At 40.7% G+C, this 16,533-nt stretch overlaps 2 protein-coding genes across 5 annotated transcripts in view; one reads left to right on the forward strand and one right to left on the reverse strand.

Moving 5' to 3' along the window:
- The window catches only part of LOC147167551 (olfactory receptor class A-like protein 1), a 152,911-nt gene that overhangs the window by 102,192 nt on the left and 34,186 nt on the right, over positions 1–16,533 (reverse strand). For 3 of the 4 annotated variants that reach the window (XR_015096379.1, XM_086087958.1, XM_086087959.1), the window contains exon 3: positions 15,471–15,588. The gene's annotated coding sequence lies outside the window, so the exon portion shown is untranslated. Of the gene's footprint in view, positions 1–4,609; positions 5,770–6,132; positions 6,285–15,470; positions 15,589–16,533 lie in introns of those variants that run through there. The other variant, XR_015096378.1, reaches the window with a different exon arrangement.
- Positions 1–16,533, forward strand: part of LOC147167553 (plexin-A2-like) — a 99,229-nt gene that overhangs the window by 74,654 nt on the left and 8,042 nt on the right. The window contains exons 18-28 of the mRNA XM_086087956.1: positions 1,600–1,842; positions 3,649–3,792; positions 5,633–5,867; positions 6,148–6,290; positions 7,707–7,975; positions 10,282–10,348; positions 11,414–11,560; positions 13,676–13,835; positions 14,762–14,865; positions 15,485–15,581; positions 15,906–16,105. Of these exons, the coding sequence (XP_085944082.1) occupies positions 1,600–1,842; positions 3,649–3,792; positions 5,633–5,867; positions 6,148–6,290; positions 7,707–7,975; positions 10,282–10,348; positions 11,414–11,560; positions 13,676–13,835; positions 14,762–14,865; positions 15,485–15,581; positions 15,906–16,105 (1,809 nt within the window). The remainder of the gene's footprint in view (positions 1–1,599; positions 1,843–3,648; positions 3,793–5,632; positions 5,868–6,147; positions 6,291–7,706; positions 7,976–10,281; positions 10,349–11,413; positions 11,561–13,675; positions 13,836–14,761; positions 14,866–15,484; positions 15,582–15,905; positions 16,106–16,533) is intronic.

Raw genomic sequence — 16,533 nt, forward strand, 5'->3', positions numbered from 1 at the left:
AAAGAGACATCGGTCCAATTAAATGCTCCTTACCAGTGTTCATCACATGACTATTTCTGAGGTAGACCTGAAGTGTAGTACAGTTTTTGTCATGACCCCAACACACGATGAGGCAAATGTAAGAGAAGCTGCTAAACTGCTCTATGATGTGTGTAAACGGCGCTCTGCTCCGAGCCAATTAAATGGTGTGTTAATGATGCCTGCCCGGGTTTTTGAGCTGCCAAATTCAAATTGCATGTTTGACAGAACTGCTGGCCATCTGAGAGAGGCTTATAGTTGACCTTTGACACGCATCAACTGCCGAGAAAGAGGGTCACAGATGAATTTAATGAGGCCGGCGGTTCTATCGTAAATATCTCTAAAACACAGCGCGGACGGCAAAAAGAAAAACGCTTTGAAATTTAAAGACGGCGACTTGAAACCATTCGGTGCAAAAGCTGAGATAACAATAATAATAAAAAAAATGCTTTGATGCTTATAATTCAGTCTGCACAGTTAACACTTTAAGGTCATATAGATTTTGAGTAGTTTAATGAGGAAAATAATGAGTTAGTGATAAAAACATCCGCGACAGACATCTTTCAGGAAGCAGTTATCAGCATTTGGACAATGACAGTTGTAAGATAAACGTGAGTGAAGGGATCAAAAAAGATGCTCGGAAGTCACCTTGAGTACATGCACATGCTAATATGATGGAATACAATACAAATGCCCCATTTTTGAAGATACTGCTCAAAGCTAAAATGAAAGGTTCATACAACGTATTACTCTGGCTACCTTAAAGTAAGTAAGTAAAGTAAAGTAAAGTAAAGTAAGACATTACTATGTGAAATGGCTGCTTGAAGTTTGGCTGAAACATGCATGAATGTGTGCTAACAAGTGTTCCTTTTACTATCCACAAAATTGACCCAACTCACTTCATCGCATATTTTTGTGATCATTCTATAACACAATTAACTCATTTACTCCCAAAAACATATAAATATGTTCTATTTTAAATATTACTATGCTCTCAAAGACGTATGTATAAGTTTTTTTTTAATGTTTTTTTTAAATTTGATGCTCTGAACTGAAGAGAATGCTTGAAACAATGGTAGTTATTACAAAAACGGCCAGCAGGTAGCAGCAGAGTATAAGAGATCAACCAGGGCCATGTTGCAAAAAAGCAATTTTCCCCACTGTTTTAATCAGATTTGTGAATAATGATGAAATTTAGCTATATTCTAACGCTAATTGCTGCCAAACAGAGTCGGGGTCGATTATTTATTTCGAGGTCATGTTTGTAAATTTTTACCTGGTTAAATAAAATAAAAGTATTTTTTTTTAACTATTAGGTTTTCTGTATTGGGTTTATAGTTTATAGGGTGATGTGGCAACCAGGGTATCATGAAACTGGGGTGTCATTTCCCCAAAAAGTATTATTTATTAACTCCAAATCCATCTTTCTTCATTTAGTTATTTTTTCACTATTCCTACTTTCTGTAAAAAAATTTGTTTGGTGGCGTGCCATTATTACTTGGCGCAATGAAGGTTGAGAAACTGCTTTACTGTGCTATTGCACCTTTTGGTAATTTGGACTTGTATCTGCCTCGTGCGCAGGTGTGCAAAGTGCTGAATACGACCACCATCAGCTGCTTCGCGCCTTCGCTGCAGTTCGAGTACGACGGCGGCCAAGCGGAGAGCGTCAAGCACGTGGACGAGTTTGGCTTTGTTTTCAACAACGTCCAAGCGTTGCTCACCTACAGCAACAGCAGCTTTGTCTACTACCCCAACCCCTACCTGGAGCCCCTCAGCCTGTCTGGCATCCTGGAGCAGAAACCGGGCGCTCCCATCATCCTAAAAGTACGTTAGCGGCTATCGAGTAAACGCAATTAGGGGTGGTGGTTAGGTTTTTAGGTGTTGTGTAAGGTAGTGGTTAGGGTACAGGTTAGGTTTAGTCAGGATTTAATTGAGGGTTGGGTTAGAGTGAAGGTTGGGATCAGGGGTAGATGGTTAGGGTTAAATTTGGTGTTTAAATTAAGGTTAGTGGTGAGGTGTTGGGATTTATACTGGAATTAATGTTACTGACAGATTAGGGATAAAGTTAAGTTCAGGGTTAAATTTACACGCTTATGTAAGGTTTGTGATTTGTTCATATCCACTGCAGCGAACAAACATTTCATCAGCCATCCAACTTTGACATAGTTGTCTTTATACATTGTGGTGTTCCAGGTTGCTTGGTAACAGCAGAGTCGGGAATACATAATCACAATTGTCCTTGCGGTTAGAGGAACTGACATTTTGCTTTCAATTTTTAGCTTTCTGCCATTCAATTTACCAGACTCATACTAGACTACATGTGTATGTTCATGATCGAGTAGTTAACATATTCTTAATTGGAAATAAAATTATGGTTGGACGACCCAATTTTTTCACTTGTCAACACAAAAAAGTCTGCAACGGAAATACTTATCAGTTGAGTGCTTTTCCCATCACTGATGACAGTAAAGGCCTAAAAATGCATTATCTTCCTGGATTATCAAAGGGTCCTTTCCAGAATCAATAAACCTAATACAATCAAGTCATCTTCCATTCATGTTTCAGTATCACAACATAATTGGCTGCTTCCTCCGTCTCGCAAACCTCCTCTCACAAAAAGCATCCTGGACCAACCATGGCTAGTCATTTTTAATTGCTGTCCGTTTTGGCTTGCAGCATTTATTGTTTATTAGCAGGGCTGTGCAATTAATTGAAATTCAATTACAATTTCAATTCATACACTCCACAATTACGAAATCAGCATAATCGTTAAAAAAAAGATTATTAATACTAATTTTTTTAGTTGTTTAAATTTATACGTGTGCACCTTTTTAAAGTTTTAAAATAACTAATTTAATAAATTTTGTTTCATCCGAAAGGAACTTGCATTATTAGTGTTTCAAAGAAATGTATTTGTCTTAATGTATTTATGTTTAAACATTTTCTTGTTTTGTACTAAAAAATTAATTGTCCACAGTGGACAAGCTCCACTCCAACTTCAAGCTTTTGCCAAAATAAATAAATAAGTACATAAATTATGTTGGTCCAAAAGAAACTTACATGTTTATAGTGTTTCTATTTTTTTTTTTATTGGTCTTAATATTTTTAAATGCTTAAACATTTTCTTGTTTTGTACCCAAAAATAAATAATTGTTTGAATAATCGGGATTTCAATCATTGCCAAAATAATCGTGATTATTATGTTTTCCATAATCGAGCAGCCCTATTTCTTAGTCTCATGAATTCCAATTCATCATATACTAAACACTTTGAAAGGTGGATTTAAGGATTATGTGTATATTTAAGACTATTTAAGGATCAGAGAACACCTTGTATAATCTCGCGGTATATTCTCCAAGAGTGCTGATGAATTGAATTAGCCGAAATTTGCATTGTAAACATTTTATTGAAATCGCAACGCAGTAAACATTGAATTCAGGGGGTCTTTCATTTTGCAAAATGGGTTTTAAAGAATTAGTCCAGATTAATTCTTATCCGCGATGATCATTTATATGCTAATGCAATTCAGCAGTAATCAAATTAGCAGCCCTAGGCTGCATCTGCTGCACAGTGAGAAAAACCTTTGGCGCCGTTCAGCAGTTTTTAATTTCTTGCTTTTCGACGACGCAGGGTCGTAACCTGGTGCCATCGGCGTCGGGCGGCGCCCGGCTCAACTACACGGTGCTGATCGGGGACACACCCTGCTCCCTCACAGTGTCCGACACCCAGTTACTCTGTGAGCCGCCCAACCTGACCGGCCAGCACAAAGTCCTGGTCAGTCTTAACGTGTCCCCGTCTGCCATGGCGTCTGATGACTTGCATGGTGTGGATGTGGGTCAGTGCACATTTGCCATGTTGCTGTGTTTTGTGGGTCAACGGAAGGCTTTGTCTCTTGTCATTGTGTGTCATTTACGGTCTGCTTGCCAGCCAATTGCAACAGCACTTCGCCCCACACAATTATTGACAGGCGCACTTGCACAAATTGGGAAAAGAGCTTGAAAACCACAGCAAAACTAATCTCAAGCGACTTTAAAGTTTTCCAAAGACTACAAGGCCACGGGCAAAAGAAACGATCCATGGCTGGCTTGTATTACTCCTGCTACACAGAGTCTTAAATTTTTACTTTGAGAGGGGATTTTTTTTTAAAGTACCGGTATATAGCCAATAAAGAACCCATGTCCCCCTACAGAGAGGTTTGCTACTACTACCGAGTGGTCTAGTGGTTGCAAAGCGGATAAAATACAATAAAACCCCAACATTCTTCTTCGAGAGAAGTGTGAAGCCCATTGATAAACGATATCCAACATAATAAGGCCTGGATAAGATACGTTCCGAGCCACTTATCAAACAATTTACCAGATTGTCTTTAAATCAATATTGCTTGTAGTTGCTGAGCTTTTTGGTACAGTTTTATCTCTACAAAGTGTCCAGTTCATGACGTAGTTCTTTTCCTATGGTGGCGACAAATTTGTACAAAGTAGATATAAAAAGTCTTCACACCCCTGTTTAAATGCCAAGTTTTTGTTGATACAAAAAAATAAGACGAAGATAAATTATTTCAAAACTTTCCACCAGCGTGAGCTATAACCTGTACAATGCAATTGAATTTTATTTTAAATATTTTTCAGAGGGGAAGTAAAAGTAAAAAACTGAAATTGTGGTTGCACAATTGTGCACACCCTTTTAAAACTGGGATGTGGCTGTGTGCAAAACAATACCTGCCATCATTTAAAGTGCTTCTGATTAACCCCAAATTAATTTCCAATATTCCAGCAGGCTTTTCCTTACATTTGTTTTGCCGTTTAGAATTTAATTTACCTTATCTAAGGTCCCAATTCCAATTGAAGAAAATTTGGTGATGAGCAGTGTTGTTTTGCACCAAATTTCTGGATTTTCCATAATCTAGTAATAAAATAAATGGGAAAATTCAAGTAAGAAAACATTCAGGCAAAAGTGCAATCTAGCTCTTTAAGTGCTTCGTTTTGTTTTATCTACCAAGCTAATTTTTCCTCTTTCCAGTATCAGCTCATTGTCTAGTGGTAGAGTTTCAACCCTCAGACTGGGAGGTTGTGGGTTCAATCCCTGGCTGGGTCATACCAAAAACAATTTTTTTTTAAAAATGGGACCTGTGACCTCCCTGCTTGACACTCAGGCTAAATTGGCCAAATGTAAATGAATAGTTATACATTTTAAGAAAATAGTTCTATAGATTACAGCTTGAAAAAATGCAATATTACTTGTTTTAGCCTGAATATACTATTTTTAAAACCACCGTGGTTGATATGGGCCTAGTATTATTTTTTTTATTAAAAAAAATATTTCAGGTAAATTTAAGTAAAAAAAATTATTGTTCTGTTGACAGATAATTTTGCCTTATGAAAGTAATAATTTTCTTATTTTACTATATTTTATTCTTAAATGTTCTACTGTCCTTTTTGCAGTGTACTTCTTCCACGTCAAACGCAATAGTAGTTTACAGTGTGCCACACTTGTAAGAGTTTGTGTGGAATTCAATAATAATATTGAGGCTGAATACCCAAACTCAAAAGTGTTTCCCTATTTTGAACTGATTTCTCTTTGGGTATGCCACACCATTCCGCATTGTCTTGTCCAGGTCCAAGTGGGAGGACTTCACATCTCTCCGGGCGAGGTCCACATCCGCTCCGACAGCCTCCTCACGCTGCCCGCCATCATGAGCATCACTGCTGGGGGAGGGCTGCTTCTGGTGGTGGTGGTCATCGTCCTGCTGGCCTACAGACGCAAATCGCACGAGAATGACCTGACCCTAAAGCGGTTGCAGCTGCAGATGGACAACCTGGAGTCTCGAGTGGCTCTGGAGTGCAAGGAGGGTGAGGAATGCGAATTTGGAATAAGTGGGACATGGGAAGGCATGCCACAAGATGGCACCAAAGCCCTGGCTCATAGGAAAGTAGTAACTTGTCGAGCAAGTATATTGAAGTGATACATCTCGACTAGGTTTTTTAGTGGAAGCTGGGTCGTTTGTAGAAGCTTGGAAGTCTTATATCCCTTAATACTTACAGGCAGTGTAAAACAGGCTTGAGGTTGACTGGCAATCAGTAATTTGGTGGAATTCTCAAAATTCTGACTGTATACCTGTGCTTTGTGAAGCCTTCGCGGAGCTGCAGACGGACATCAACGAGCTGACAAGCGACCTGGACCGGGCAGGCATCCCCTACCTGGACTACCGCACTTATGCTATGAGGGTTCTCTTCCCTGGCATTGATGACCACCCTGTGCTCAGAGACCTGGAGGTGAGATACATCCAAGGTAACATTTGAAAACACCTCACATCTCCACCCTAAGTCTCTGATATACAATGGAGGCTATAGCTTGAGTATTCTTGGCTGCGGCTGTCAAAGTGCTATCAAACAGAGCGACGTAAGCAAATGCTAGCTGGCGCTTGGCGGTTTGTCTTGGGTTTGTTTCATGTCGCATCAGCTGGTGGAATTTGCAGCCTCGCCGACATTCAGCAGTGCTGTCAAATGATCCAGTGCGACCGCCAATCCATCTTCTCTCTCAAAACTTTTCAAAAGATACTTTTTGTAGTTATTTTAAGGCAGCGCTTGATGTGTTTTCTCAAGTTCTTTTTATGCATTTTGGGGAGAACACCAAGCCTGTAGCCAGGAGTATTGACAAGGATTTAAGATGAAAAATGTACTCTTTATAGTCTAGTCATGATACACTGTAAACCAAATAAAATAAATAATATTAATAAATAATAAGTTGACCCCCGCCAATTGTTGGGGACAGGGACCAGGCCGGCTCGCAAAGGCAAAAATATGGGATTAATTGATGCCCACTAAAATGGATTTGAGAAAAATAAATACATTCAAAAAATATATAAAAAAATTAATTACAAATTAAAAATTTATGACATTCAATAAATGTTTTCCACAAAAATAAGGGGGCGACATGGAAAAGAAATACTCGGAAATTAAAAAAAATAATAATAATATTGTTATTAAAAAAGTGGGGGAAATAAAAAATAAAATAAAAGGATGGAATTAGTAGAAAACGTATTTTGGTTGCACAAGGTGAAAGGTTTTGATTGATTTTTGGATGTTTTTCCCCCACCCAAATTTTTTTTTAAAAAAACCATAACCCAAACTTTATAGAGGCACCCAATATAATTGGTGTAGAACCAGATAAAAGTGTAGAACAAAAATAAAAATACTAATTTCACAAGTGCCGCAGTCCCTTGTCGAAACCAGCAGATGGAGCCGCGTTGAAAAAAGCTTCTTGTGTGCAGAAGCTGACACACTTTGCATTACCGCCACCGGGCCCAGTTTTAGCCACGCCCCCCCAAAAAAATCAGGACACTAAAATGGTGAAAAACAGTTTCACGCAATACCTCCTACATTCCCTACTATATAGTTCTTCACCTTTGCACATTATCAGCAATTATATTTAAAATGTATAACACATTTACAGGGTCTTTAAATTAATAGAACACATTGCAAAGGCACACTGAAAGATTAACAAACATGTCTCTATCTCAATCGATAACAAACAAACAATTTTTACATTCTCATGCAGTCTGTGGTGTCCATCTTGAGAGATATTTAAATTATCTCTGGTATAAATCAAAAGCTTTCAAACGCTTCGGCTCCCTGGATAACACAATCAAGCAATTTCATCTAAAGAGCGCGATGGGATGATGCGTGCAGGTGCCAGGGAGCGGACAGGCGAGCGTGGAGAAAGCCTTGAAGCAGTTTGCGCAGCTGGTGAACAACAAAGTGTTCCTACTGACTTTCATTCGCACGCTGGAGCTGCAGCGCTCGTTCTCCATGCGGGACCGGGGCTACGTGGCCTCGCTCATCATGACGGCGCTGCAGGGGCGGCTGGAGTACGCCACCGACATCCTCAAACACCTGCTCTCGGACCTGATAGAGCGCAACCTGGAGAGCAAGAACCACCCCAAGCTGCTGCTGCGCAGGTAAGCCAGTGTACTGCACTTAAGGTAAAATGTCATGGCACTACTCGCAATGGAAAATTGTGATTTTTAAATAACACGCTTCATGAAGGTGAAGGCTTTTCAAAAAATCCGTGAATGGGCCGTCGCACTCAAAATGTCCACAATAGATGCCGTACGCAAAAAAGTTCTCATCCAACTGTTCTGCCTGTCAACATACGTCGCTGACATAGATAGATGAATAAGATACTGTATACTGTATTATTTAAAAAAATGGGGCGTTTGCAATTGAAAAAAACATTTTAGTCATACATGAGTGAAATGATGTGTGAAACAAACTAAATAAATCAGCCCTCTTCTGGCGCCATCTTGTCACCGTTTTGATTTTTGAGAAACCACCATGTCAAACAGCGACAGAATGTGTGACTGACGAGGTGTCAACCCTTTGCCATGCACTCACGGACACATTCATAACAGCCAGGCACATCCCTGCGGCCTCACGCTGACCTGTTACCTTGGGCCCCAGATGCTTTGCTGAAACTGGCTGTGTATTCACCTTTTGTATTAAAAAAGAAAAAGAAAAGAAAAAACAGACAAAAACGCCCAACACTCTAATGAAAACAACTGACTAGCAAACAGAAGCAGAGCGAAGGGACCTCAGGCGGGTGAAAGGATTTAGCAGTAATACAGAATTAACATTTCTGCTCAATGAGTACATTTATCATTTCTTTTTGATTGATTGTACAAACAACAAAACTTAAAACTGGTCAAATTTAGTGATATACAAGTACCTCCCATTACACATAAATCATGCTACCGCAGCAGACGTAGCTAATGTTGACCTGAGCACAGTGCTAACGCTAGCTTAATATGCGAGTGTTGCTTTTTTGTTGAAACTGGATAAACTGTGAATGTTTATCGCGACTACCCATTCATAATTGAATGCCATCATTAATGGTCATGCTTCAGAACTGCCCTCATGTACGGAAGTGAGGGTATAATGGTTTAGGGGTGGGGGTGGGGGCTTAGGGAAGTGACGCTACATTGAAATATTGCTAACAGTTCTAACACTCCAAACTCCCTTTTTAAGAGAAATGTAGTAATTTTGCATGGTAGATACAAATCTCCCAGAGACCACTAATGTGCCATGATATACAGTAGTTGTCAGTAACTGGTCTAGGATACCTGCTTCTAATTGGGGCTCAGTTTGTCAAAGTACAAGCCCTGAAATTCCTCCAAAAATGGCGACTTCCATCCAAATTGTCCAACTTTCTGTTCAATCTTCGGCATTGGTCTTTGAGACTTTTTCTTTTGTCCTGGTGTTTTGCCACTTTACATTTCACGTAAGCTCAGCCGTTAACACACCTGCGTCTTCTCCTGTTCTTTCTTCTTGCTCATTGTGTGGCATTCCTAGCTCGCCCGTCCTTCTCCGGTGATAACAAACAATTTACCAGTAGGATAGATTTGTACCGTCTACCACATATTTGCAACATGTCTCAGTCCCTATTAGTAATGAGGGCCCCACCTGGAATGGAATACCACATATTCTATACCCGCCTCCTTCAGCGCCATTCGTCTTTGAGCATTGATAATTCATCATGCATTGTTCTTTCCAGTCTCGGCCCTTTCCATGCGCTTCTGATGGGTGAGTAACTGGGTCAAGTTTAAGGCACGCCAGCCTCTCTTCAGCAGTGTGTAACCACCATTTGAGAACCCAAGACGTCGGGGCGCCTGAGCAGACAGGTGAAGGACAGCAGCGCTTGCAGTGATGGAAAGAGTCAGGGCGGACTGGAACGGGATGACAACCTAATGGGGGAGAGCGAGTACAGCGGCGGCAGAGTCCTTGTCAGTCTCGCTTATCTTCCATGTGCCACTCATGAAATATTCGTCCGCTTCTTCCGCTGTCACCTTTCCTCCCGCATCTTTGGCTATCTCCAGATTGTTTTCCCAGCGGCGCGGCCGGCCTGCTGAATGCTTAATGACTCGTTTCTTCACCACGGGGGCTCCGTCAATCTGAAGCGAAGCTCATTAAAAAGAAGTGTAAACAGCGCACAAAGACATCTGGACACATGTTCAAGCAGCCCAGTGGTGACGCACAGCTGTCCCTCCTGTAGACGATGTCTATGAATACACAAAAAAGTGAAGCACTCTTGCTCTTCTGAGGCCCAGCAAGTGGATTCAGGATTTATTTATTTTTTTGCCGCAGGCTGCACATGTTGTGTCTTAGGTTCTGACACTGTCAGGCACCTCTTTGTTGAATTAAATAGAAAATATGTAGACAGCACTCAAAGCTCTCCACTGGAAATGACACCGCCCCTTTTGCTTCGCAGAACTGAGTCGGTGGCGGAAAAGATGTTGACCAACTGGTTTGCCTTTCTGCTCCACAAATTTCTCAAGGTAAGAAAACTGTTTTCTCACAACTAAGCAGCACATGTCAGATCAGAGTTGGTGACGCTGAATAAGAAACTATTTATTTTCAATATATTGACATGCAGCATTGTACTTCCTGCTTTTCATTTGATTGCATTATACAGGTATTTATGGCCTAGTGGCCTAGTATGGCGTGGGCGAACTCGGTCCTCGAGGGCCGGAGTCCTGCAGGTTTTGGGTGCTTCCCTTCTCCAACACAGTTGAAATATGATCAGCTTATCAGCAAGCTCTGCGTGAGCCTGATAACGATCCTGTTGATTGGAATCAGCTTGTGTTAGAAGAGGGAAACCTCCGAAACTGCAGGACTCCGGCCCTTGAAGAGTTTGCCCAGCCCTGGTTTTACTGTATGACTTTAGCATGGGTGTAGTTTGAATTTGTCAATTGTGATTTGTAAATTATGTTGAAATACATCCAAGTTTAGGAAGAGTAAAATATAATACTGATAATGAATTAGCATTTTATCATAGCAAATCCCCAGGTTCACGTTCACTATACATACTGTACAAACTATCTTCTACTCCTTCCCAGCTTTTCCCTATTTGGGGAGGCCATTTTGGATAAACCTTCTTCAAACAAACGTTCAGAGGATTTTCAGATTTCTCAGGAGCAGGAGTCCCCACTTTTGAAATGATGGCTATACCCCAGTGTGTTAGCGTAGGATGGACTATGGCATGTTTTGATTTATGACATTCCGGTTACATCAACGCCATACTAAAACGGAACACGTAAACAGAGCACCACCTGTAGTTGATGAAGGTATTGCAATCTAATACCTATTCCAATTTACATAGCTGGCGCAACCTTCAACAAACCACGCGACAAAAACACAGCCTGACAGACACAATTATTTTCTCAAAACTATTGCCGTGCACAATACTGGAGAACTCTCCACACCCACCATAACGATGATTTGATGTCTTTCTCGATGCCTAGAATCTTATATCACCTCATCTCCTTCCCTCCCTTTCTATTTCTTCTTTCTCGCACCTTTCCCTCTAATCCATGGCGTGGGCGCTCGTCCAAAACAAAAAGGAGTCTGCCGGTGAGCCCCTCTTCATGCTGTTCTGTGCCATCAAACAGCAAATGGAGAAGGGACCCATCGACGCAATCACTGGCGAGGCGCGCTACTCCCTCAGTGAGGACAAACTCATCCGGCAGCAGACGGAATACAAGACGCTGGTGAGTCACAAAGGCGAAGAAAAGGCTGGAAAAAAAACTGCAACAGACTGACTTGATTCATATTTCGCTGTTTCACGTGTGATACCTCCAGGTGGTACGACGGCGTATTAGGGTCCCCTAGCAAGAAAAATAAGACTATAAGAGATTTATAGTCGACTGGATAAGATTTAGAGCCGTCACTGCGATGACAGTAGACAAGAGCATCCTGTTCCGATAAGTTGACTTAATGTTGCCACGGCCATCTTACTTCAGGATTCTCTGTTCAAAAGTAATTGAGATGACGACATTAAATCTTACCCTGGCGACTTAAATCTCGTCATGAGTTTAAATCTTGTCACTACAACTTAAAATCTTGTTGCAACGACTTTAAATCTCATCCTGATGACAAATGTCGTCGAGTTTGATTTCAAATCTCATCCTGACATTTCAAATCTCGTCGAGTTTGATTTAAAATCTCATCCTGACATTTCAAATCTCGTCCTGACGACTCAAATCTTGTCACGATGCCTTTAAATCTCGTGCGCCAACGATTTTAGATCTCATCCCGACGATTTTAAATTTCATCATGATGACTTTAAATGTTCTTACAAGGACTTTAAATCTCATCTTAATGACTTTAAATTTAACTGATGAATCAGTTGAGTGGACAGCGCATCTTGCTAAAATGATGCTGTAAGATATGAATACACTCTACATGTGCAATATGCCATGTGAGTGACTAGATAAATTCAACACGAGTGTGAGAGGAAGGGATGTGACATGGGTGTTAACATCTTGAATCCCTGAAGGCTGCAATGGATTTTTGCATTAACCTCTCATATCAAGAAAGTGCAGCCATGCATTACGATATTTGTACGTTGTTCGCTATTTCTAAAGCGATGCCATGATTGGAGTAAATGTTGCACGGCATCGTTTGTATTGCCCTACTCTGTTCCCTTCAACATCTTTGAGACGGTGATGAGGACAGGCGGGAGAGGGTGGGGTGGGGGGGTGGTTGTTTTGTTCGCAGGAAGCAGGAGAGCATTGGTCACGTCACTCAAAAAGAGAGAGAGAAAAGGCAGAGAAAACGGAACAAATTGCCATTTAGTTGATGCCAAAAATAGACTTATAAAGCAGCATGTTATGAAAGCCATAATCCGCTCCAAATCTTTGCAAATGTTTTCAGCAATTACCTTCACATGTATAATGCATTGAGAAATAAATCTATAATTTCTTCACAGTGACTTTAAATAGAAATTGAGAAATTGAATCAGCCCAAATGTCTAAAAATCGTTTCTTTCTTCCACCTGTAATTTGTATGATGCATTCTCACATATGTGATGTATATTGTGCAGACGGCATGACAGACAACAGAATATAACAACAGCCCGGTTAATTCATGTACGAAAAGGTCAAACTGCTCCAGGTTTTTCTTCCCTGGATAGATTCAAATGTGCAGCGTTCTCAGAAGTAGAAAGAAATTGCAGAAGTATAACAGCAGCAGGCGAGCCTAATAAAAGTGACAATGGAAATTGCTGCTGCTTTTGATTTGAGTTTGCTGCCAAGGTTAGCGAGGGCTTTAACATTTCCACAAGTATACAGACATTAGTGTCCGAGCTGTGTTTTTTTCTTGTCTCTCTCAAGGAATTAATCCAATTGGACAAATCAGAGGTCTGGGGTTGCATACTTTAGTGCAAATAATGACACAAAGAGGATAAAATCATTACAAAAAAAGCAAAGTCTTAAGTGCCCAAGTGGTTCTGGCAGCCTGCTTGGTAATTCAGCGACATTTTAGCAATGTTGATGCGGTCTGATGGCTCGTTTAATATGAGGCTGCCTGTTCCACTCCGGACCATCGGTATAACTAACTTTTCCCCAAGGCTTAAAGTTTCCGCTGGCGACAGGATGACACCTCTGTGATCACAGTGTCAGGCAGTCAGAGAGTGTCTCATTACTTGTTTGAAGCCCCTGCCAAAGCAGACTCATCCTCACAGCCTCATCCTGGAGGTGTGAAATTACATTTCTGCCCCTGAGATCCCCTCTACCGGGACACTCTAGAGAGAAACGGCTAATGAAAAGGACTTAGCCGGGGAGTAACAGCCGCCTCTTTCTCCCTCGTCTGTACCGTATGGCCAGACGCTCAGCTGCGTGAACCCCGACAACGAGAACAGTCCGGAGATCGCTGTCAAGGTGCTCAACTGCGACACCATTACCCAGGTGAAGGAGAAGATCCTCGACGCCGTGTACAAGAACATGCCATGCTCCCAGCGACCTCGAGCTAACGACATGGACTTAGGTGAGGCTCCTGGAATCTTGAAATTCCACAACTCGGCCTGGTAACTAGGCCTGGTTCTGAGAAGTAGCTATAATGTTGTTGGATCAAACCATGCTCATTCAATCATTTTCCCACATATTCATGGGCTTGCACATAGTTGGGGTTAAGAGAAATGCTAGGTGGATGTTCTCTGTTAACCACTCATTTCTACCAGGAAGAGTTTACTGATCGAACACCGTCTGAGTAGACGCTACAGTATATTGTCTGCCCTTTTCACTGATCAGGAGGGCTTTTGGTGAATTCACTGATGATCGATGTAAAAATGTAAAGCTGCTGAACGTAGAAAATTGAATTTCTAATCGCTACTGCCACCTGTGGCCGAAAAATGAAACTACACACACCCCCTTCTTCATGTACACAATGCGCGAGTCACGTCACATCTGCAGGCAAGAGGCGGGAAATTCGAACCCAAATCCATTCAGAAAACTATTGGCCAGAGGCTTGCAGGAGTATCAGCTAAGGTGTTAATCTACTAATTAGAAGATGTTTCAATCATAAATGGTCAAATAAAAAGGCTATTGAAATGAAATTTTGGGGGCAAATTGAGATTAAGGCTGCTGGTCAGCAAGCATTATCGGGTGTCTTTTCAGATGGCCGTGCTTTGCACTTTTTGTCATATTTGAAGATAGACTTGAATATTTTGCAAATATACCGCTGTCATTTTGGATAAAATTCCCAGCTCCTGATGTCACTAAGTAATTTTTCAGAAAGCAACCAAGACACCATGACAGACGTTTTACGCCAATTGTATCAGCCAGACAGCAGTGCGCTAACTTGATGCGCAAGGACCAAAATGAGTCAATTCGTGGACGTCACATAATCCGTGTAAGGGCCAAAACTCCCTCAGATGTGTCACCTTCACTATTGACTTTCTACACACACTGCAGAGTGGCGTCAAGGCAGGACAGCTCGTGTGGTTCTTCAGGATGAAGACATCACCACTAAGATCGAGGGGGACTGGAAAAGACTCAACACACTGCTACACTACCAGGTAGGCAAAAAACTGTAGGTTTTCCTTTGTTTTGTTAGTGAGCTGATGGCTGGCAGGTTGGCAGCCTAGGATGAGGATTTATGTTTCTTTGTTGGTCACGTGTTGGTGTTGACTCACGAGTTGGAGCCGGATGATAGTTGGAAGTCACACGACTTCAAACAGCAGAGAGTAGAAAGATGAAAACATTCTGACGAGAGAGGAAATTACCTCTAATCTGGCAAAGGTCTATTTTTGCGCTTTCAATTCTAATCTGCCAGTCAGTCGCTTGAGAAAGAGAATTTATATTTTATGTGTATGTAAAATATTAATAATTAATTTAACAAGAAAATAACTAATTTAATAAAATACAAATTTGTTAAAAGCATGTATTTTTTATTTTATTACTATTTTTATGATACTGAAAGCTACACTTATGTTAATGACTGATTGTGTTATGACTACTTAGTTGACTTTAAGCCTGAAATGTCGATTAGTTGAGCAGTAAAGTCGACTCCAGTCGGTTCAACCCCTACTTTTCGGGATGCAGCCTAGCGTACACTACACCCGCTACCATTTGGCATCATGACGCAACTGTCAACATACACAAAAAGTCAAACGTTACCTACCTTTGACTTTACAGGTTACAGATCGCTGCGTGGTGGCTTTGGTGCCCAAACAGATGTCATCGTTCAACATCCCGTGCTCGGCCAGCTTTCCAAGAAGTATCAGCAGATATGGTCAGTACTGTCAATGAAACACAAATAAACTGTAACATTTTATGACAAAAGCATAATTTTTAGTCAGGCAACATTTGTCAGTTAAATCAACAACATGGCGCAAAGAAGATAAACCCATCAAGATCAACTGGCAACTGAAAAGGGTTAGTGGTAGAGAGCAAGAAGTCCAACACAAAGCACGGTGAACCAAAGTCAAATCAAGAAATCCCATCACTATGTCGAGACTACAACAATGTCAATGAGACCATTCAAAGTGGTGCAAACAGGACGGCACAATAGTCTTTGGTGAACAAAATGCCAACTGTCTGACATTTGACCCGCCAGGCGTGGACATCCCCTTCCGCTCCACGCCCACCAGCCCCGACAGCCCCCACTCCCGCGTGCCCATGCTGACCCCCGACTTGGAGAGCGGGGTCAAAGTTTGGCACTTGGTCAAGAACCACGAGCACGGCGACCAGAAGGAGGGCGAGCGAGGCAGCAAAATGGTGTCGGAGATTTATCTCACCAGGCTCCTGGCAACAAAGGCATGTGTCACTAATAATGAATTCATCAATTCACATTAACTTTGCTTTTTTTTTTTATTAAATAATTTTTATTCTAATTTATAATAATTAAAATAATAATTATTATTATTACTACTAATAATAAAATAAATAATACTCATTAATTTTAATAATTTTAATTTATTATTATTATTATTGTGAATTTTATTTTTATTTTATCTTTTTTTATTGCATCATTTCTGTTTTTCTTCTTCTTTATGTACAAGTTACTTGTGCATTTTGAAATTCAATTATGTTTACCGTATTTTATTATTTAACAATATTTATATTTTATTTGTATTTTTTACGTAATTTTAACTTGATTGAAGTCAAACACATCAATCTATCTTAAAATGTAATCATTTAATTTATTTTATCAATTGAATAACAATAATACATTTTTATTCATA

The sequence above is a fragment of the Leptonotus elevatus genome, chromosome 10 (assembly GCF_054856555.1).
Source record: "Leptonotus elevatus isolate MCC_2025b chromosome 10, RoL_Lele_1.0, whole genome shotgun sequence".
Lineage (NCBI taxonomy): Eukaryota > Metazoa > Chordata > Actinopteri > Syngnathiformes > Syngnathidae > Leptonotus > Leptonotus elevatus.